Source organism: Arvicanthis niloticus, chromosome 29 (assembly GCF_011762505.2).
Source record: "Arvicanthis niloticus isolate mArvNil1 chromosome 29, mArvNil1.pat.X, whole genome shotgun sequence".
NCBI lineage: Eukaryota > Metazoa > Chordata > Mammalia > Rodentia > Muridae > Arvicanthis > Arvicanthis niloticus.
In genome coordinates, this window is record NC_133437.1 from 20,636,818 (window position 1) to 20,660,793 (window position 23,976).

At 42.4% G+C, this 23,976-nt stretch overlaps 1 protein-coding gene across 1 annotated transcript in view; it reads right to left on the reverse strand.

The window, feature by feature from the left end:
* The window catches only part of Ankdd1b (ankyrin repeat and death domain containing 1B), a 59,711-nt gene that overhangs the window by 33,299 nt on the left and 2,436 nt on the right, over positions 1 to 23,976 (reverse strand). The window contains exons 2-5 of the mRNA XM_076927211.1: positions 20,696 to 20,799; positions 16,693 to 16,791; positions 8,673 to 8,771; positions 8,461 to 8,565 (exon numbers count right to left, since the gene is read on the reverse strand). Coding sequence (XP_076783326.1) covers positions 8,461 to 8,565; positions 8,673 to 8,771; positions 16,693 to 16,791; positions 20,696 to 20,799 — 407 coding nt within the window. The remainder of the gene's footprint in view (positions 1 to 8,460; positions 8,566 to 8,672; positions 8,772 to 16,692; positions 16,792 to 20,695; positions 20,800 to 23,976) is intronic.

A 23,976-nucleotide genomic window follows, 5' to 3' on the forward strand; every position in this document is an offset into this window, starting at 1 on the left:
ACAGTGTCTTACCGATAAAAATACACGACACAGAAATTCTTCAGTGCTTAACACACACGAAGCTCATTCAGATACATTTGGTTAGCTGAATTTTACTTATTTTTAAAGATGTATTTATTCTTAGTTAAGGTATATATGTAAACCTGAGTGGATATATGTGTACTGTGTGCATGCATGGTGCTCTCAGAGGCCAGAAGAAGCCACTGGATTCCCTGAAACTAGAGTTGAAAACAGTTTGTGAGCCTCCATGTTGGTGCTAAGAACTGAACCCAGGTCCTCTGCAAGAGCAGCAAGTGTTCTTAACCACTGAGCCATCTCTCCAGCCCCTATGCAATCAAATCTGAGGCCATATTCACTGGATGTTGCATTTCTAAGAAGCAATAGATCCACTCAGAAAGCTTTTGAGTGTGGGTCTATTTGACATGGAAAAGAAAAATAAAGCAGAGGTATCCTGAAACTCCAGGGAAAACAGGTGTTTATATCTGGTTCTTTAAATACAGACTGTTTGAATAATAGTGATTTCTCCAAGTTTTCCTGTTGGTGACAGAGACTTCGTTTGCAGTAGCCAAAATACTATCAAGAAAAATGAAAGATGCGCAGAAAACTCAAATTTTCAACTCAAGCTATTTAAAAAAAAATGGAAAAGGAAACTGGGTGACAAAACTGCCTAAGATGAATTTTCTTCAACTAAAAAAAAAAAAAAAAAGGAAACTTGGCTTAGTATGCTGAGAGCTTAGCAAGATGCCTTTAATGTAAGGAGGGTACAAGATTCCATAAATAGCATTCTGAATCTGTCAGCGAATCACTAGCTAATGGTGTTTAACGAAAAGATCAAGACCACTGATTGCTTCTTATAAGGAAGAAAAAAAGAGAAACAGGCTAAAATAGTCCAGTGCGTAAAACAAAATGGAGAACATCTGCTCAGATCAGCCCAGTGGAGATCTGTGTCCATGAATGTGCAGAAACTGGAGAAAGAAACGAGCACCAAACACTTCACATAATTCATGGTTCTTAGGCCACATACATTGTCCACGAGACCTACAGCTGCAGCCCTTCAAAGCTTGAAGGCTAGTTGCTTTCCATATTCTCAGGAGACCACTGAAGGGAAGGAATGGATTGGTTGGAGCCACAGTTTTCAGCTTGCAAGTTGGGTTATGGTTGATGGGTAAAATCTAGTCCATTTGAAAATGACAGACTGGTAGTTACTAGATGTGACTTACAACAAATATCCACAAATGGCAACAGCAGATGAAAAGCCATATAAACAACACGAGGGGTTAGTCTCGTTTTCAGCTGGGTTGAATTGTGAGGCGGCGAGGGTGTGAAGAAAGCACACCCCTCGGAGTGTCTGTGACGGTGTCTCGAGGCAGGATTTGAGACTGAGGGCTTTAACCTAATGACTGGTTTAATCCATTGATGGATTCAAATTTTGACTAGACCATTGGAGGCGACAGAACTGTGGAAGGTCTAGTTGAAGGATGCTTGTCACTGAGGACCTGTCATGCTCAGCTGTCCTTCCTGGCCACAGTGGTGAAGCCACATACTTCCTGAAAGCATGAGCTATGATAAATGTTTCCTCCTTTTACACTGTTCTTTTGGGTGTGTATGTCATTGTGAGAATACACCTGAGCAGTATATAAATCATGAAAGGAGTAACAAGAGACATGATGACATGCTAGATGGAAATAATATCTTGGTTCTGTTGCTGTGAAGAGACGCCATGACCATGGCAACTTTTATAAAAGCGAACCATGGAGTTTGCTTACAGTTCAGAGGTTTAGTACGTTAGCATTATGGTGGGATGCTTGGCAGGACACAAGGCAGGACAAAGGCAGACACAGTGCTGGAGAAGACTGAGAGTCCTACATCCGCATAGGCAGAAAGCAAGAAGAGCCAAACGCTTGACTAGGCTAAAGCATTTGACACCCCAAAGCCCACCCTGAGTGACACACTCACTTCAGTGAGGACACGCCTACTCCAACAAGGCCTCACCTCCAAATGACACCAATCCATGGTGGCCAAGCATTCAAATCTATGAGTTTACTGGGGTCATTCTTATTCAAACCACCCAAATGTCGTACATCCCCTACACCATTCATGTATCAACAATTTTACCTCTGTGTGTGTGTGTGTGTGTGTGTGTGCGCGTGTGTTCGTAGATATTATGCTAAGCAATGGTGTAGCCAAGAGGAACACTAGAGAGGAGTCCTGCAGGGAACAGAGACACATAAGCATGTACTCATATAGTAATGTAGCAGCAGAGATAGCGTTGGGAGCACTACTTAGCGTGATTGTGGGGAGAGAAGAGGAGACAAAGCTGCCTTTGAAAGTGGCTAATGTACTGTATCAGGAGATAGAAACACCTGTTACTTGATGTCTGCCCATAATCTTTTCCTCTGGAACACCGCCCTTGCACCATTTTTGATGCATCTCTTAAGACTCTAAGCCTCCTGCTTCTTCCTCCAAGGTCTGCATGATTGAATTGGCTACCCATCATACCAGGCCAGTAAGAGTCAGCCATGGGATTTATTTTCCTAATGCAGTCTATATTTATTGTAAAGTCATCAGTGAGGATGACTCTTCGCCTCTTGGTAAGTAGAGATAAGAAACACTGTTGGCAGAACTTGAACTCCTGGATTCAGACAGAACCAAAGCCCACTTGGACCTACACGAGACAATAAAGTTAAAAAAAAAAAATGTGATAAATATTTGACAGAAGTTTTAAGGAAGAGAAGGTTTATTTTGGCCCATGGGTGTAGAAGTTTCAGTCCACTGTTGGCTGACTTTGTGGCCTGTAGGCTATGACAAGATAGAAATATCTCGGAAGAAGGATATGGCACAGGCAAGTCACACATGGCAGCAGGAAGTAAAGACAAACAAACAACCTGAGGGCCAAGGCTCACCTTCAAAGGCACACCCCTACTGACCCACTTCTCCTCACTGGTCTCTGCTTGGCACAGTTCTACTGTCTCCCACTGTTCTATTCAAATTCCAAATCCATCATCAACAGATTAAACCAGTGAATAACTCAGAGCCTTTGAGATCTAATCACGCCTAGAAATGCCTTCTCAGACAGGACTAGATGTGTATCTGCCCAGTCCCCTAGGTGTCTCTGGATCTAATCAAGTTGACAAGGAAGACTATAATCTCCAGTGCCTTTGCTTACTGGACTTTATGTTTCTACTGCTGGAGCCTGACCCAGGGCTTCATGTATGTTATTAAAGTCTTTACCAAGAGAACTTTAGCCCTAGGCCTAAGAAAAGCAGTGGTTCTCCACCTATGGGACACTATTCCTTTGGCAAACCTCTATCTCCCAAAATATCTACATTACAATTCATAACATAAGCAAAATTACAGTTGTGATGTAGCAACAAAATAATTTTGTTGTTGGGGGTCACCACAACATGAGGAACTGTATTAAAAAGTTGCAGCATTAGGAAGGGTGAGAACCAATGCCCTAGGAAATCTTAGGTTTCTGGCCCATGACGTTATCATAGGGCACATTTGGCACCATCTACCTAACTGTAGGAACCATAGCTCACCACTGGTCATTATGTCTTTTCGTATTACCCATGTACTGAGTTCAGTGCCGCCAACCGCTAGGCTTTTCCTGATTGCCTCCTGTCGTGTAAAGTGATCACATAACTCCTGTTGGTCATGGTGGCTGGTTCAGAACTGAGCATCTGATTCAAACGGGACCAAACAGAATTGCTTGTGACACTCATGTACGAGCTTTGATGGGAAAGGATTTTTTTGTCTTTGGGTCAAAATCCATAAGGATAGAAACTGGAACTGTGAATAGATCCTCTTACCATCCTCAGAACACAGAGCACAGGGAAGACTAGAGGCCGTGAATGACAGCCAGTAGTTGCAGAAATAAAAAAAAAAAAGCTGGACCCACCATGTCTGAAAACAGCAAGACACACCCTCGAGACCTCATTATAAGTTATCAAGTTATCTTTGTTATTCTCAGCCCAGATTAGGATGGATTTTTGTTACTTGTAGCAGAGAGAATTCTAATATATATTTATCAGTTTGGGGACTATAATTCTAATATATAATATATATTATATATATTACATATTATATATTACATCTTATATCTTATATATTATATATTCTTTTTTCATTACTATACCAAAGGTGGCTACTTTATGAAGTTAAAGAAGTTCATTTGGCTCATGGTTCTAGAAGGGCAAGGTATAGGTCCACATCTGGGAAAGGCCTTCTTGCTGGCAGACTCCTGAAACTTTGCAAGAGTCACAAAGCAAGAAACAGAGGGTGTGTGCTGTCTCTCCCTCTCATAATAAGCCTATCAGATTTCAATCATTGAGTTTCCACCCTGATGGCCGAATCTAGTCTTAATCATTCCCCAGAGGCTCCACCTTGTAATACCATAATGTCATTAGCACATGACTTAATGTCATTAGCAGGACTCCGGTGATTAAACTCCTGTAAGACTGAAGCAACTAATCACCTTTAAACCAGAACAAGGACAAACACTTCTCTAAAAGGGTTAGAGGTCTGTTCAATTTTAAAATAGTCCATCTCTTTTTACCCTGGGTTGCTGCAAAGTTTTACATTTTTATATAGCCCAAAAAGTGACACAGGATCCATACCCCAGAAAGGCCTAAGACATGAGAGGGGTTCCAGGAGAGAGAGTTGGCGCAGATGAGGCGGCAGGCTTTCCAACGAAAGAGTTAAATCTTTGAACTTTGGACGCCCTTTATGCATGTTACCAAGAGAGAAAAAAAAAAAGTGAAGACCGTGCTACACAAAACAGAACGTTCCACATAATCTTCATCTTTTAAATACTAAAAGTACCTTAAAGAAAGACGAAGTGACAGTACAATGTAAATAATAAGATATAAATCTTTGTTCTTGTGGAGGTACATATGATTAGGCAAAAATAGCAACAGGAATTTCAGAGCCATGTGTATTTTTTTGAAAATAAAGTTCCTTATCATGTCATTTCATTTTTAAAAGAAACAACCCAACCCATTTGAATTATGTTCAAGCGGGCTTCTATCCAGTGCAGTCTCAAGGGATCTCCTATATTGGGAAGGCAGAAAAACTTCCCAGATAGGTCCAAGAAAAGTGTCTGACCCAGGGCCTCATGCCTGGAGCAGATCACTAGGCCTCCTGGCCCAGGATCCTGGGCCTTCATTTAACTAGAATGAGGAGACCCCAGAATTCTAGTTCCTTGTTGTTTTTCCTTTGTTAGCTCATATTTTTAACCATCCATGTTTTAACTTGATGCGTTTAAATTTTTTGCATGTAAACAAATCCAAGGAGTTGAAATGATCTAATATAAATTATTTTATGTTTCAAGTTTAGTTAAGTCACCAAATGCAACAAAAAGGTCAAAACAGCCATTAAACTGGCACTGGAGTCCCACCAGGCTCATTCTTTACCATGGAATCCTTGGGACACTGCTCCATGGTGTCTCTGTCTACATCCACACACCACAGCATTTCCCTTGATGGGAAGGCACAACCAGCTTGAGGGGAAACCCAGAGTAAAGCAGGCAGGAAAGTGTGCTAGGAGGTCAGGAGTGCTCAGAGCTGGAGGCGTAGCTCAGATGCAAGGGGTAGGGGTGGGGTACGGATGCCGATGCCGGCTGGGTGAGTTTTCTTTACACAGTACAGTTAATAGCTTTGGCTAAATGCCATCTCAGATACACTTGGCCCATGTATCCATGGGTGAACAAAACTACTCACAGTGCAAAATATTGAGGGGGAAAAAAAATCCTGTATCTACCAATCATACATTTTCCTTTTTGTCATTTCCTTAACCACGTGGTTTAATAAATTACACAGCATTATAGTTGAAACAGGTACTGACAGCAATCTAGATGTTTTAAAGGGCACGGGAGGCTGTGTGTAGGTTATGTGAAGTACTACACCATTTTATATAAGGACTTGATCTGCCCATTTTAGCATCCAAGAAGAATCCTGGACCTAATTCCCTGTAGACACTAAAGGATGCCTGAACAAGAAAACAGATGTCTTCTCAATTCTTCCACTCCTCCCTGCAAAGAGGCTGCTTTTGACTTGCAAAGACTTCCCGTTCCGATTCAATTGGGCCAGTAGATGTTCCCAGCGTGCTCAGCTGACAGAAGCACAGCCAAACACGTCCACTTCAAACCAATATGCAGACAGCATCTGCGGCTTCCCTTCTATATCCCCCTCTCCCAAGATCAACGTTTCTTTAGTTGTTATCACAGATGGAGGCTGACATATAGATTCAAAACATTTAGACTACTTAGCCTCCAACTCCTGGCTCTAATCTCTCTTCCCTGGTAACATCACGGTGATTTTTAGGGCTGTCCAGCTAGGAGAACGCCCACAAACCCCAGCGTCCAGCATGCCGCGAACTCCATCCAAACTCTCTTCAGCCTAGTTAAATCCATTTTGTCTTAAAGACCTCTTTCTGGTAAAGCTTCTCTTGCCAGAGTCTAGGATTGCCTTGAAGCCAAAGAAAAGGCTTTTACTAAACCTTTTAGAAGCACGGGGCTCTTTCAGGTAAGCAGAGTCCAGGCAAGAGGGTAACACTCTGAGCCAGAGTCATCCTGCCTGCACAGTGTGCGTGTGAAATCCGAAATACCTTTATATAAGTGAGAAGGCAAAGCCATAACTTCCTAATCCTACCTCCAAATGGGCTTCTTTGTCCACTTTTTTTTTATCATTGTAAAATATTCATAACATAAAATGTACCACTCTGATCACTAGTCAGTGCACAGCTCGGTGATGCTAAGTTTAGTTGTTCACTATTTTGTGTGTGAGAGTGCACGTGCCATGGGACGTGGGTGCAGGTCAGAGACCTTGTTGGAGCTGATTTTTCTTCTTCTACCACGTGTGTTCCAAGGATCAAATTCCAGGTATCTAACTAAGGTTTGGTGGCAAGTGCCTCTTTATACACTCCACCATCTCCGCAGCCCTGGACCAGGAACCTTTACATCATTCTGCAAGCTTCACCACTGTACAAGTCCATAGCATTTTTCATCTTTCAGAACTGAAATTCTGTACCCAGTGGACAACAGCTCCATTTTCTCCCCTGGTCCCCAGCAAGCTCCACACATTCAGATAGCTTTAAAAAACAGTATATTTTGTCTGTTCCTGTTAATCCAGGTTTATTATAGAAATACAAATCAGCTCTGAGGGTCTTCCCTATACATCCCAGCATACCCCTGGGCTCATTCTCTTGTAGTCCCCACACCTAAGGCCTCTCGGTGAACTTATGGCTCTACACAGCACTGAGCCCCTCAGCCTTTTCCTCAGCAGAGCCACAGGAGGAGAAGGAACAAGGGCACCACAGGATGGTAGACATGGCAAATAAGAAACTCATGAAGTAGGAAACGCCGGTGGTACATGCCTAATCCCAGCACTCTGGAGGCTGAAGCAGGAGGATTGCAGGCTCAGGAGTGGTCTGGGCAGGTATAGTAAGCTCCCATCTCAAAAAAAAAAAAAAAAAAAGAAAAAAAAAAAAGAAAACGAGGAAGAGGAGATAGCTGCCATTAAACCTGCTCCTGCCTCTGAACACATCACCCTGTCTGCCCCTTCCTATTCACCAGTCTCTCACAGAAGAATCAAGAGTGCACTGTGGTGATGTATGTGCCAGGCCAGTGGGAATTTGAATAGGAATAGCCACATGAACTCATGTATGTGAATGCTTGACCCATGGGGAGTGGCACCATTAGGAGGTGTGGCCTTGTTGAAGGAAGCGAGTCTCTCTGGGGGCACACAGTCTCTCTCTGCTGCCGACAGATCAAGATGTAGAACTCTCAGCTCGTTCTCCAACACCATGTCTACCTGTATGCTGCCATGTTTCCCAGCATGAAGATAATGGACTAACTGCCTAAAACTGTAAGCCAGCCATAATTAAATGCTTTCCTTTGTAAGAAATGCCATGGTCATAGTGCCATGTCACAGAAATAAAACTCAAACTAAGACAAGGTCCTAGTTTGACGGGTCCTAAGACAAGGGCCCGTCCCTGAAGGGATGCACCTTAGTTGCTTTCCTCTGTGCCTAGCACATTAAGACACAGTCATAAGGTAAACCTGGTCTTACTAATCATTTACAAAAAATAAAGATAAAAAGGTTCCTAGACAAATATAGTAAGAGCATTATAGCCCATGGTTGGTTCAAATATATTCTAAAAAGGTCAGGCACCATAGAATAAAGCTGAGGCACACATTTTGAATACTGATGGAGGTGTCCAAAATAGTGTTCAAACCATGGCCAAGATGAGGGAGTGGAAAGGGAAGGAGTCCGGCTGCTGTCTCTCTGATTTCTCTCCTCTCCACATGCAGAAGCCTGGGTTGCTGCCAACAGAAACACTTCCCTCCTCCCCTATGGTCTATCAGGAGCTGGCTACAGGGCCAAGCTTGTGTGTGCTTGCTGCTCTAGCACCCCACCCAGGCAGGAAGAAGCTGAGCTGATAGGGAATACCCAGGCACACCTCATTGGGCTGGTTCAGGTCCTGCAGATGCAAGTCTTGAATGAGGTAATCCACAATGTGCAGGTTATTGTTCTGAGCTGCCAAGTGGAGAGCGTTCATTCCTTCCTGAATAGAGTCAGGGTGAAGGAGTAAGTACACTTACCTCAGAACCCCAGAACCTCCTGCCCCATCACTGGTGAGGTGAGAGCTCAGGCCCTGGAGGATGCACCTACCTGGCTCTTGGCTCTCTGGTCTGCTCCAGCTTTAACTAGCATGAGCATGATCTCGAAGCATCCAGACCAGGCTGCAAGGTGCATTACTGTCAAGCCATGCTTCCCCAAAAAGAGAGAAGTAGAGAGAGAGAACCCATTACACAATAAATCACCACATTCTGTCTCAGCCAGCGAAAACCTAGGTGATACTAGATTACTAAAAAATTAAGAAGTACATAATTTAGTATGTAACAGAAGTGATATTGCAATTCTATGGGAGATGTATAAGGAATACCGGCACAAGTGGATCTCCATCTGGAGGAAATAAAGTGAAATGTGGCACCACAGTCTACCAAAAAAATTATATAATACACAACAGCACAAGCACAAAAACAACTGTACTGGAAAAATACAGACTATAATGTGCACTCTCTCTCTAGAGTTAAAAAAGGTAAAATAGAACAAAAAAAATTAAACAAATGATACTTTCAAAACCCTATCATTAGTTTAAAAAAAAAAAAACAACAGGATCTCTAATATGTGAAATATTCTTACAAAGCACCACTAACAACAAAAGACAAGCCCTAGACAAGTGCACAGGTGAGAGTGGTCTCCTACGGTATCAGAAAAAGTGAAAAACACTACTGTCTAAACTAACTGGCAGTTCTATTTAAAATCAAAATATGCTCTTGGTCTCTTGGCTCTCGGCTCCTCTCTCCTTCTCCCTCTCTCTCTCTCCTCTCATGGGCTGGTTTAGGCTGACCACGTTCAGTCTGATGCTTCCCATGTCTGCCTTCTCCTTTACATCTACGATAAAACTCTTCTCTACTTTACAAACAAAATCAAATCCAATCAAAATATAATCATCCACCCACCTCTGGGACCTAAAGTTACACACACACACACACACACACACACACATACACGGATGTCAATTATATCAATGAGAACTGATAACTAGGTATATATCGTCATCTATATGGGCAAGTTGCATAAATTGTGAAATAAATTCATCATGCCATGCTATCATAAGTAATGAATTAAATCAATAAAATGGACTTGAAAACACCTTCGTGGACTTTGTTAAATATAGAAAATAATATATAAAGTTGATTTAACCTGTTAGCATTATTGGGGTGCATGTGTGCATGCATTGTGTATGTGGGGGTGGCAGACGCATGCTGTGACACATTGTAGCAGTCAGGCGATAATATTCGAGATCCTATCAAGAAGCCCAGGGATCAGGCTTCCACAGAGAGTATCTTTACTCCCTGAACTGTCTTACTGGCCTTAATTTCATTTTTATAAAAGACAAAGTAGACAAAAATTTCTCATATGCAAATGTATGTATTTATTCCTACCTCTGGGTACATAGCTATAGGATGGTGCATAGAAATATTGATAGATATATTTTGATGCAGTTAGGGTGGGCTGAGCGTGTGGAAGCAAACACATACTTCTCAGACAGCTAAGCCAAGCCACCCGAGTAAAGAAAGTGTACCAAGAGAAGAAAACAGAAACCGTAGTTTTATAAAGGATCCCATTCCCATAGAAGCTATCCAAAAACTCCCACAGATGTCTCTGTGTGCACAAAGGAGTTAGACAGAGAGATTCATCTCAGAACTTCCTGACCTGTGGGAAGTCGCATGCTCAACTGTTCAGCCAGAGAGTAACATGGACAAAAACACACAGCCAACAGTTAACACTGGCTAGTTCAAGAAGGTGGCATCAGGAGGCAAGAGGAAGCTGGTACGGGCACGCAACCCATGCTGAAGAAGCCGTGGAGATCAGGAGGCCCGAGGGTGATCTTTTGGAGCAGCCAGAACTAACTCAGAGTCCGGTCACTCACACCACTGCCAGGAACTATAATATTGCTCAGGTTAGTTAATGCTCAGCTGAGCTTCACATTCCAGATTGTTCTGGTTTTGAGGCACGGTCTCACCAGGAAGAGCAGGCTGGCCTCGAGTTTACCACACTCCTGCCTCAGTATCTTAAATCCTGGGATTGCAGAAACCTTTGAGCCACACTCAGCTCTCTTGTTCCTTATCTTTAAGGTCACATATATCCCTTTCTGTTTCCTCTATCTGTATTAAAAAGCAACCTGTGTCTTCTGTACAGACTCTCCACTGCATCATCTATGCTTCAAATGATGATGGTTTTGATCCAGGACACAGGCTTGTTAGATGCACATATCTGAATACATAACCAAGAAGTCAGGGTCTGTAGGCCTCTCCTGTTTGTGATGTGTATAAGCATCCCCCCTCCCCCGTGGTGTTTCTTTGTCTGCTCCCGACTCTGTTTAGGTGTCCTCATATTCTGAAGAGAGAGTTCAGGTTGGGAGAGTGAATGAGCAAGTTCCAGTTTATTACTGTGTCATTTTAAGTCAGCGCCTCTTGTCCAGGAGGGATTTGTTTCCAGGGGACATCTAGAAATATCTTGGGACATTTTTGACAGTCACGTGTCAGAGACCATGTAGACACCTAAAGAACAGAGGCCAGGCATGCTGTTAAACACTCTATGACACACGAGACTGCCCCGCAACAAGGAACTGTATGATCCCAAACGTCAATTCATCAACTAACACTTCTTTCTGCTGAGAAACCCTGCAGTAAATGTACCTGCTCTATCAAACATACAGCTCAGCTGTCACTCGGCATAGTGACTTTATGAACGTCAGACTTAAAATTCCAGTATACAGTACGCTTAGTAACTTCTGCGCTCTTCCTCTTATAAGGAACAGTGATCTATCATGATTGATGGGGTCTTTTAAGTGCATTAATCACAATTTTACCTCTTCATTTAGCATCCCGTGCTAACTGCTGCCATATTCAATAGTCTAACTCTCGCTTTACATGTGGTTCTGTTTGGGACAAGCAGTAAAATCACATAGCAATATACTTTTCCCTAAGAGATCATTCCAAATTTTGAAGCAAATAATCTTTTAAAAATCTGATTGTAAAACCCAAACATTGAGAATCCAAGCAGCAAACAACTTGAGTTTCTGAAAACACCAATTCCTCCTGGAGCCATCGTTCCTCAGAGGTATAAATCACCATGTACAGATGTATTTCCCCCCCCCCCCCCCCGAGGACCCTCCACACCACAAAGCCTTCTTCTGTGGAGCTGACAAGCTCGAGCCTGTGACATGGGTGACACTCGGTTCACATGCTTTTCAAAGTATAAAATGCTGGAAAGTTGCTGGTGAGCTGTCCCCATAATCAGTCTAGTCAAGGTGATAATGTCCCCTGGGAACAATGTACTCAAGGACTTTCCAGAGAAGCAGCACTGCAGACAACTGTCTATCCTTATCTTCTGGGCATCTGGAGTATTGTCCATCTTGGATTAAGAACCTCCTTTTATTTAGCTTATCTCGAAGCTCAGGGATGCCACCCACCTTAATCCTTAGTGGCTGGGCCTGGCATCTGACCCAGGGCCTTTGATGCCTTCAATGGTACTGTTCTGTTAGTGTTTACCTTGGCTCCCCAGTTCAACAGCAGGATCCTTATGACCAGGACCATATCTCATACGTCTCATATATGTCATTATACTCATATCAAATATAATCATCTGGGATACTTTTAAATCATGGATTTGTTTGGTGTGTGTGTGTGTGTGTGTGTGCAGGTATTGCATGTAGAGGCCAGAAGTCAACATCAGGTGTCTTCCTCAGTTGTTTTCCACCTTGGGTTTGCTATCTGTCTGTCTGTCATCTATCTATCTATCTATCTATCTATCTATCTATCTATCTATCATCTACCTATTTGTAGACAGGGTCTCACCATGTAGCTCTGCTCTGTAGGGTATGGTTCCAGCTAATATAAAACGTCTTCTACCCTGTCTCTACCACCAAAAGCAGCTGAACTCTCTGGATAAAATCCATCTATCAGAGGATTCTGGAATGGGAAATGCAATAGGCAGACTGAGGAAGGTAACACAAACTCAAAAGCACCAATGATGCGGAGGGAGGGTTTCAGCTGTTTTCATTGTTTTCCTAGAGGCTTGAGGCAGTTCTAGTTTTTGACCAGAACATAAACAAGAAGGGAGAGAAGGAAGCCACTGAGGAGGAGAAGGTGGCAGAGTCTTCCCTTGCTGCTCTCTTTGTCCCTGACAGCTTAGGGAATCTGGGGCATGGTGTATGTGTCGGAGGACACAGAAGGTGTGTGTAGAGGACGCAGAATTGTGGACAAGAAGGAGGTTTTGTGTACACTTCTAGACGGTGCCGCGAGTTCCATGTGGATTGACTCTTAACACTAGGACAACAGTTTGGGGAACTGAACTCTGGTGAAGACTATGGTCCAGGCTCAGATTGGCTCTGGGGACAGATCTGAATTGCACTGCGAAATTTTTGGAAACTGAAGTTTCAGAAGTTGTAACACCCTGGTCGTCCTTGTGCGATAAGCGCACCATCTCAACCAATTCCTGCTCTGGACTAAAATCAGCTCAAGATGGAACTTGTCCATCCTGATCGGTTTTACACAGCTGTAAGGATCTATGATAACAGGCTGGGTAATTAACAAGAAGAACAGAACAGGTTCAGCTCATAGGTCTGAAGGTTTAGAAGCCTATTTGATGAACTGAGTTATAACACAGGGTGGGGAGCTCATCTTACCAGGAACCCTGCCTTGAGAAAACATTAATCTATTCAATGAGGGCACAGTGCTATGAGCTATTCATCTCTGAAAGATCCCATTGCTCAGTGCTTTGGCTCCAGGCATTATTTCTGCTCCATGAACTACAGAGAACATGCTGAAACCATAGCAACACCAGAACTAAATGGAAACACAAGACTATAAAATGTTTAGAAGAAAAAAATATGAGAAACTCGTAATGGTTAGACAAATTGTCCCTACATATGCATCATATCAGTATCAGGAAAATAGGAACAGGAAGCCAGGCACCGTGGCATATGACCAAATGTCACCCATGTCATGGGTTTGAGCTTGCCAACTCCACAGCAGAAGACTTTATGGCATGGAGGACCCTCTGGGAGAAATGTACATCTGTACATGGTGATTTACTGCTTCTAAGGAATGGTGGCTCTAATACGAATTTGTGGTTTCAGAAACTTAAGTTGTTTTCTGCTTGAATTCCCACCATTCAAAAAAAAAAAAAAAAATAGAGAGAGAGGTAAGAGGAGCTCTGTGTTAAGACCAGCCTGGTCTACACAGTGAGTTCCAGGTCAGCCAGCATCTTATAACGAGAAGCCTGTCTTAGAACAAAACAAATGCCAAAGTTTTTACTTCATTGAAATAAAAAAACCTCTGCTCTGTGAACACTGAGAAGGAAGTCTGCAGATATGATAAAATCCCATCTAACATTGGACCTGTGCTCAGAGTATGTAACATGCTCAAAATGTCACAATGAGAGAATACTTTAAAAGAAAATAAAAGAATAATCAAACCCAGTTCTTAGAAATGTTCAAAAGATCTAGCTGGGGATGGAGGTTGGTGCTAGAAGGCTCTGTTTATATGTGAAAAGCTCTGGTTCCCATCACCAGTGCTAAAACCATCTGAGCAGATTTCACAAATGATGACCATGAATGGCAACAGGTAAGAAGATACTTGATGTCATTTGCCAGTGAAGAAACAAAATCAAACCAGGGAGATGCCTATGTTCTGAGCAGGATGGCCAGAAGTGAGGGAGGAAACACCAGGCAATAGCAGGCAGCCATGAAGGTGCGAAACAAAACTGACCTCCTGCATTGTTGGTGAGGATGGAAACATCCCAGTCTCCCAAGTCCACAGCTGGTGGTTATAAACACACACCTCATTGACCTGGCAGTATCATATACCAAAGAGAGGAAAAAGTTACGCTTGCAAAACCATGCAAGAATGTTTGCAATGGCTTTACTTTGTGTGCACATAAACACATATATATGGAGGTCCAAGGTAGATTGCTGGTATTTTTCTTTATTGCTTTCAACATTTTTTTTTTTTTGATAGGGTCTCTCAGTGTCCTGGAGCTCAATGTTTTGGCTATGCTGGAGGAAAGGGGGCCAGGATCCACCCAGTTTTATGATTCTTGAGCCCAGCATCATTATTATAGGTGTGTACAGCCAGGCCTGGCATCTCGTGTGGGCGCTAGACATTACCTGCTATCTTATTGCTATCTGGGTCATTTTCCAGCACTGGTAACTACTTACAATAATAACTAACTGGAAACGAGCCTCAGGTCCTTCTAATGGTAAATAGATAAACTGGGGGTACATCCATAAACAAAACAACTGGTCTGTTAAAGGATGTGTGTGTGTGTGTGTGTGAGCGGGGTGGGGCTGGGGGTGGAGTGCTCAGTGCTTTGATGAGTGACAGAAGCCAGCCTCAAAGATTATATGTCATATTGTCATATGTTTTCACATAGATGCCAGGCCCTATGTAAAAAAATAAGTCTCAAGAAGGTAAAACTGCAGAGAACAGTGGTAGTTGAGGTGGGCCAGCTTTGAATGCAAAGGCTTCTTTTTGTTGTTGGTTCCTTCTCTCTCTCTCTCTCTCTCTCTCTCTCTCTCTCCCTTTCTCTCTCTCTCTCTCTCTCTCTCTCTCTCTCTCTCTCTCTCTCTCTCTCTCTCTCTCTGTATGTCTGTGTGTGTCTGTGTATGTCCGTGTCCCCCTTGATCTCTCTTTGTGTCTTTTGTGTGTGTGTGTGTGTGTGTGTGTGTGTGTGTGTCCCGGTCTCTCTTTGTGTCTTGTGTCTCTGTCTGTCTGATGCTGGAGACTGCTTTGGGGCCTTATGCATCCTAAGCACAGTACTGCTGAGCTGTACTCCAAGGCCCTGTGCTCTACATTTTAAAGGTAGTGGTTGTTATGAAATGTAATGAAGTATCTGGCAGGCCCATGACAAACTTCTACCTTAATTTCCACAGCCAGGACAAGGATGTGACGGGCTAGTAATGCCTGATATCACAAGTTCAAGGCTTGCCTGGATTACACAGTGAATACAAAACCAGTCTGAGCAACTCAACGTGGCCTTGCCTCGTTGTTTCTTTTGTTTTGTTTTAAGGTTGGGACAGCTCAGCCATGGCCTGCTGACCACTGAGCAATCAGTAGCCACACCCCTTCCCAGTAATTCATGGCTGTTATACAATTGGTTACACTCAGAAAGTAAGAGTGCAGTCAGTGGTAATTTTTAATTCTGGGTTATTACATAACAACCTACTTGCTCTACTTGCGATGACAATAGACTAGAGAGATCTGGCCGCATTGGCGACACAAAGAAAGATTCCTGGAATTATCAAATCTATACCTTGTCTATGATTGCCGGAAAAGCCAGTAGGGTGACTAATTGGTGTAAACTGATGCCTCTTATCTCCCAAATATTTACTCTCATGGAACCATAAAAGTTAACTTTGAGGGACATGACCTTTAATTGCTCCATATTTGAGTCTCCTTATCTATAAATTGGATAGTCTACTAATACTTTTTCCGTAGGATTAGAAGGGAGATGGCGTTAAATACCCCGATTGGTCCCCTTGCCTGGTTCAGAACATGGTTATGATACTTTTCATTTAGATTCAGAGTCGACGGGGCAAACTCACGATGTAAGGGTCGTGGAACTGACTAGCTTCCATCTTTCACGGATCCAACCATAATGTGGGCAATCACACTATTTTCGTAATGAAAGCTAGTGCCATAAGGTCAATACAGGAAAAGAAGAAGAAGAAGAAGGAGAAGAAGAAGAAGAAGAAGAAGAAGAAGAAGAAGAAGAAGAAGAAGAAGAAGAAGAAGAAGAAGAAGAAGAAGAAGAAGAAGGAGAAGAAGAAGAAGAAGAAGGAAGAAGAAGAAGAAGAAGAAGAAGAAGAAGAAGAAGAAGAAGAAGAAGAAGAAGAAGAAGAAGAAGAAGAAGAAGAAGAAGAAACACGTCTGAAAGGTCACGAATGAACAATTAGCTACCGAGTGGAAAGAGCACATAGCGCATAGCTTCTCTGGAGACCTTTCCAGCAGTGCACACTGCCGATGGAAGTGTGCCCACGAGACGAGACATGCGCAGTGAGGAATCCTCCTGCATATGTTATGCTCCGATTCCATCTACCCACTGAAGATGCACTTACCTTGTCAGCAACATCCACCCTGGCTTTGTGACTCAGTAAGAAATCCACCGAAGATAAATTATTCCTCCCCACGGCAAAGTGCAGGGCTGTGCGGTTCATCTGAGGAAACATAGTTTGCTTCTTTGGTTATCTGATGATCACTCAACCTCCTTTACCATCCCTGTATCCTCTAGTTGTTTTCTATTCTTTTTGTGTATGAGACAGAGTCTCACATTGTAGCCCAGGCTGGCCATCATGTCTAGCCCAGTCTCCTATCTCTCACTCAGCCAGCACTATTCACATTCTGAGTATTTAGCACCTTTTGCCTTTTCCTTTGAACAGCATTTGAACTATGTCCAGCAGAATCTGCTGAACATGGTGGTCCAATCCCATAATCCCAGCATTTTGGAGGTGGGGACAGGAGGACCACAAGTTTGAGACCAGCCTGGGCTACAATGTGAGACTATGTCTCAAAAACAAAATGTCATTCACACAGTGAAAGTTGTAGTTTTCCCCGTATACAGTCATTAATAATGGTAATTTTTTTTCTGTACATCCTATATGCTAGCTGGTGACTTGTTCCTGTGACAAAATGACTGAGATAAACAGCTCATAAGGAGGAAGCCTTATTTGGCTCATAGTGTCACGGTCTCCAATCATAACACCAGCTTCTACTGTGTGCCTCTGCAGCTATCAAGCCTTCAAGATGACTTTAGAAGATACTTGGGTTTTAACGCAAGCTAGACTATATTGATAATTCACAGTAAAGTTTCCTGTTTCAGTATACATGTATAAATGTGCAACATGTATACCCAAAGAGGCCAGAATTCTGATCTCCTGGAACTGGAGTTACAATGGTTATGAGCCTACATGTAGGTAAAGCACTCATACACATAAAATGTAAAGAATGTAAGAAATATGGCAAAGAAAGCAAAGGAATGAACTGAATTAGTTGCAAGGTTCCTTAAAAATCTGTGATGATACATATTTTTTAAATGTAAGTGATATTGTTACATCCTTATACAAATAAAGTTTATGGGGAAGCTTATAGCCCAGATCTGACACGATGGAATAAACTCTATTTTGTAGGCAATGTCAAGGTGACTTGTGTTTTGTTAAACACCACCAATTTAGCAAGCAAGAAAAAAAAAAACCCACTCATTTCAAACCATTCTCATATTTATGTAATTACTGTGTGAAACAAGAGTAGTCTGTTCATGCGCAGGCATCTTTCTTGGAGAACTAAAAAAGTACTTAGAATATGGGAAATGTGTCATAAATATTACTGATAAACAAACCATTGATTGTGACAATAAATTGCTATGAACAAGATTAAATAGCTATCATTAGAAAAACCAGTACACAGTAGCTCAGTGGTAAAGCATTTGCCTAGCATGTGTGAGGCCTGGGCTTGATCTCCAGGCTACAATCTAGGACCAAGTCCAGGCCCATAACCCTGATGGCGGGCTTTCCAGACCACCCACAGACTTTGTATAGACGTAGTAAAGATCCTGTGCACCTCCTTTTGTAGAATTAAGGAAAGACAGCACGCGCCAGAGAGGGAAGGGCTGACATACAAGGATATTCTCTGGCTTCCGTATACATGCTCACCCATGTGAACACCTACTCACACGCAGATGTGAATACAGAGTCACAGACACAGACACACACACACACACACAAATGTATGGGGAAATAGATCAGTGATAGGTTGCCTAGCATGTGTGAAGCTGTAGGTTAAAAACCAGTATTACAACTACTTTGTGTAGAAAACAGTTTTAAATGTGTAAATTTTAAATTTTAAACTATTTTAGATGTATACCAGAGACTGTATATCCTGCTAGTTAGAAAAATTGCTACTGATTTACTTACTTAAAAAAATGAATCTTAATACTCATAATAAGTAAATATTTGAAAAATCTTAATTTAGCTAATAACTATTTTCAAAGGGTTTTTGTTTTGTTTTGTTTTGTTTACATGCCAGCTTCTTTTCTTTAGTTTTCTTTTTCATTTTTAGAGCTCTGGCTGGCCTGAAACTCACTATGTAGACCAGGTTAGCCTCAAGCTCAAGAGATCCCCCTGCTTCTGTCTCCATGCATGTTCACAGAAGACAGGAGAGGGTGTTAAATCTCCTGGAACTGGACTTACAGACAGTTGTGAGTTGACATGTAGGTTCTAGGAATCTAACCCAGGTCCTCTGCAAAAGCAGCCAGTGGTCTTAATAGCCGAGCCCATCTCTCCAGCCCCAACCAGATCTTATCTTTTCTTTTCTCTTCCTATACTCTTTTCTTTCCTCCCCTTCTTCCCTATATTTTTGTTTCTAGAATTGTTATGCTATAATTTTTTTTCTGGATATATATGTAGTTATAAGTTATATAGTTATATATACAATTATATATAATATAAAATATATAGGCTATTTTATATAGACTATATTAGTAGAATTAGTAATAATATATATAAAACATATCTATAGTATGTCAAAAAAGCACATAAATATGAATTACATGTATGAACATATAAATTCCCATAAGTGCACGCACGAGCACATATTCCAGCATGTACTCATGTTTTCACTCACAACTGCTAAAGATTATTCTGCTACGTGTGCTGCATGACTTAGACCATGCAGTTTGTTGTCATGACCTTCCAGCCGGGACAGAAAGATACAGATTTTGTGACACCTAAGTTTAGGGATTTTTGTGACATCTATTTAGGGAGCCCTGTACTTACACTTACTCATGTGGAGACTGGAAGTCAACCCAGGCGTTGTTTCTCAGAAGTCATCTACTTTGATTTTTGAAGCATTTTTTAAGTGGGACCTGCGGCTTGCCAATCAAGCTAGGCTGGCTAGCCAGAGAGCTTCAGTCTCTGCCTCCTCAGCATGGGGGTTGGTTATGAGCTTGCGCTACCAAGCCTGGCTTTTTCACCAACACTTTACTGACAGAGCTACTTCCTGAGACTTGGAGAGTTTTTATTTATTTATTTATTTATTTATTTATTTATTTATTTATTTAATGTATATAAGCACACTGTCCTTGAAACACCAGAAGAGGGCATCAGATCCAATTATAGATGGTTGTGAGCCACCATGTGGTTGCTGGGAATTGAACTCAGGACCTTTGGAAGAGCAGCCAGTGCTCTTAACCATTGAGCCATCTCTCCAGCCCTGGAGAGCTCTTTTTAAAGCCCCAAATCAGAAATGTATAATTTGTTGCTGCTATCATGTTTTCATTTTTCAGGTCTTATGAAAATCATATAACCCTGGGCAATGTTTCGAGAGCCCTCCCAGTTCCCTGGCAGGGGCATGGACAGGCAGGGACCCTGAGGCTTCTGTTTTATTTAGCATTAAATCCACCTTTGCCTTTGTGACCTCAGAGCACTCTACAGTTCATCCTAAGCAAGCTTGTACCTCCCAGCCAGCTCATGCTGATAAACTGTGCCTTGAAGGGACTCCCCACCAAGACAAGCAACTGGAACTCCATGTTTCTGGCAGAGGACTTCTCCCCCAGAGCCTAGGTATTTGAAGAACAAAAGCCAGATTTCATTGCCCAACATGTGGATGCTTTCCATTTCAAAAGCAGTAAGATGAAAATCCACATACTTCTTTACATTTTAAATCTTGAAATCCCTAACCATATTGGGTATCACAGAGAGGGAGGAAAAAAAAAAAAAAAAAAAAAAAAAAAAAGCCCAGATGTTACAGCAAAGCATAGCCTGGCTTTCCAGAATGGGCAAGACTGAACTGATTCACAGGATACAATCTAGGACCAAGTCTAAGGCTGGCATCTCAATGGTGGACTTGCCTGCCTACCCACAGACTTGGCAAGGATGCACTTAAGACCCTGCACACTTCCCTCTCCTAGAGAAAACACTGGGAGCCTGCTCTGCTGCCTAATTCCACCTTTAGATTTAACACCCACAGCAGACCCTCACACCTCAGTTACTATGATTTCAGTTGACCTTCAGACTCCCAAGCCGTCACGTGGAGGAGTCACTTGTCAAACTTGTGACTTCTACTCACATTGTCCGCAGCATTAATGTTCACCTTCTTTTCAAACAGCTTCTCCATGAGATCCAAATTATTGCTTTTAGCAGCATTCTGGAAGCTTCTCTCGATTGGCAGCACTGGAAGAAAGAGAGCAAGCGTGACCCTGGGTTGTGAAGGAGGCCGCAGTTGTCTGTCACATTTCACGTGACAGCCTTGCACTCTGAAGAGTTGGAATGGCAACCCTGAGACGTGCCCACTATGCCGCCGAGGACAGTGTATTTGCGTGACTCTTTTACTAAGCCAGGATACTGTGATTCCACCATTTCCTCACATGGTGAAGAGATGTTTACACACCCTCAAAAATGTCCCTGGTCCCAAACAAAGCACTGCTCAAGAAGAGTTCCCCACCCCCCCAACCCCCCCCCCATCCCCCTCTCCTCATAGTCTGCTGTCAGCATAGCAGGTCAGAGGGCTGTAGCAGCATGACCTCCCAGAGGACAAGATGAGACTGAGAGGAACATGGACCTTACAAAGACAAAATATCTATCTACAAAACTCAGATTCAGTGCCAGACCTGTGAGAACAAAACCTTGAAATGAGCTCACTGTCAAGACCCAGATAAAGACCAAGAGGAATGAACATGTTTTATTTTCATTTGTAGGAAAGGACATAAAATTGGATTCACATCTACTGTGAACATGACATCACACACATTCTCCCTTCTCTCTCTCTCTCTCTCTCTCTCTCTCTCTCTCTCTCTCTCTCTCTCACACACACACACACACACACACACACGCACACACACACCTTGGTAGACTTTATTAACTAGTATAGACAAGCTTCAAGGGAGGTAGAGGGTTCTCAAGAAACAATCCCAGGCATGGGGAAATGAAATCAAAATTGAGGTTAAGAATTAATAGCAGACATTTGACAAAATATTTTGAACTGAATGAAAAGGAAAAGAGCTGGGCTGGAATGATTGCTTAGCAGTGATGGGCACTGAGTGTTCTTGTAGAGGACCTGGGTTTGGTTCCTCTTAGGAGAAGAGAACGGACTACACACAGATGTCCTCTCAGCTTCACATGCTCACTGTAGCATGTATGTGCCACTGTCACATCCAATGCGCACACACAAACACACACACACACACACACACACATCCTACACACTAAATAAAATACATTTATAAAAGAAATTAAAAGAAAGAACAAACAACTTTCCTCCCCTTTCCCAAAAGACAAAAAAAAAAAAAAAAAAAAAAAAAAACAAAAAAAACAAAAAAAACCACCTCTCTTGGTTAACTGCAAATAGAAGAGAATTTCCTCATTTTGAAAGGCCATCCACAAAAAACTGACAACCAACATCATACTTAGTTTTTAAAATCTGGACTTCTTTTGTTCCTAAGATCAAGAATAAAAAGAGATTTCTGCCGGGCAGTGGTGGTGCACACCTTTAATCTCAGGATTAAACTTGGGAGGCAGAGGCAGGTAGATTTCTGAGTTCAAGGCCAGCCTGGTCTACAGAGTAAGTTCCGGGACAGCCAGGGCTGTTGTTCAACCCTGTCTTCAACAAAAACCAACCAACCAAACAAACAAACAAAAAAAGATTCCCACTCTTATCTCTTCATTTACATGTTGTGCTGAAAGTTACAGTTGGTACAGTAAGTGAAGAGACATGCAGATAGAAAGGACAATGGTCTGGCTTCAGACCACTTGGTTATTTACATACAAAAATCTCAAGCAACATACAGTGCAGCTCTGGAACCAGGAACTAGATTTAGCAAGTTTTCTGAATACAAGATCAGCACATAACTATCATTCATATTTCTGCATATTGGCAAATGAAAACTAAAATTTACAAAGCACTATTTACAACTGATTAGAAACCAAAACGCTTACATATAAAGGCAGCAAAGCATACACAGTTTCTCCGTACCAAAACAATATTGAGGTGGAGAGCTGACTCAGAGGTTAAGAACACTTGCTGCTCTTGCAGAGGACCTAGGTTCAAATCCCAGCATTTATATGGCAGCTTGCAACCATCTATAACTCCAACCCCAGTGGACCCCAAGCCCTCTTCTGATCTTCATGCACACGAGGCACAAATAATTGTGCACACACATACATTCAGGCGAAACACTCAACTGCATAAAATAAACCAAATCTTTTTTTTTTTTTAAAGAAGAGGATGTTGAAAGATCTCAAAGACTAAATCATGGGAAGATATAGTAAGTCCCTGTGTTGGAAGAGTGAAGATCATAGCTGTTGACTGTAGCCGCCTGCGGCCACAAGTCAAGTGGGTTCACCTGAAAGGGGGGCTGGGAATGAAAGGGGACGGAGGGCGAGAAGAGATAAAGCCAAGACAAAGTTCTCTGATCAAGGCTTGAAATTTAATAATTGGCTTTCACATATAAAGGAAAAGGGGAAGCCCCACCCCCCAGGATCTCTTCTCGGCTCAGTCTAGGGGCTGGGCAAGACATAGCAGTCTGGGAGGTGTCAAGGCTAGCTCAGCAGGCAGTCCATTCTTCTTAGCTCAGGTAGCAGGCTCCAAGGCCCAAGGCTGGTAATGCAATGCCTCTCCTAAGTCTTACAATTGCTTGATCTATTGTGGTAAAAGACTTGCAGGCCTTCTCAGGCCTGGGGGAAGAGCACAGTTGACTGTCCCAAAATGTGTCTATTGATTTAATGCAATTTCAATGAAATGTCACACAAACATATTTATAGCATGTAGTTCCTATTACCCTGCTTTAAGCTCTGGGCAGACCATGCTACCAGCCCCACCTAGGTTCCCTTGGATCTGAGGATAAAAGACATACACAGACATTAACTTATTTTTAATATGCTTTTAGCTCAATGGCTGGACTCCTCTAAGCCTCTCTCAACTGTCCTGTTCTCTTCACTCCCAGCTCAACACCTCTAACTCTGTCCTCAGCTCAGTTGCTCAGTTACTTTTAGTTCCAGCTCACCCCCTAAATTTGCCCATAGTTGCCTTTCTAACCTCCTGCCTGCTACTCCAGGCCCAGTCAGGGAAGTGGCCAATGGCAACTCCACCCTAGATCTCACATGGCTGGTGGCTGGTGTTCCTTCCGAAGCATGGCATAACCTTTTTTCCTCTCCTGTGTCTGCTAGCCTGCCTGCAGGAATATGGAAGTCTCAACTATCCCACCCAACTCATTGGCCACTAGCAGCTTTATTGATCAATCAAGAACCAATTGGGGAACAGGACCTTTAGTGTTCTCATGCAGGTTTCCAATCAAAGCATCAGCACTAACCCACAACACATATTGTAGCTATTAACAAGTTCATTAAAAAATA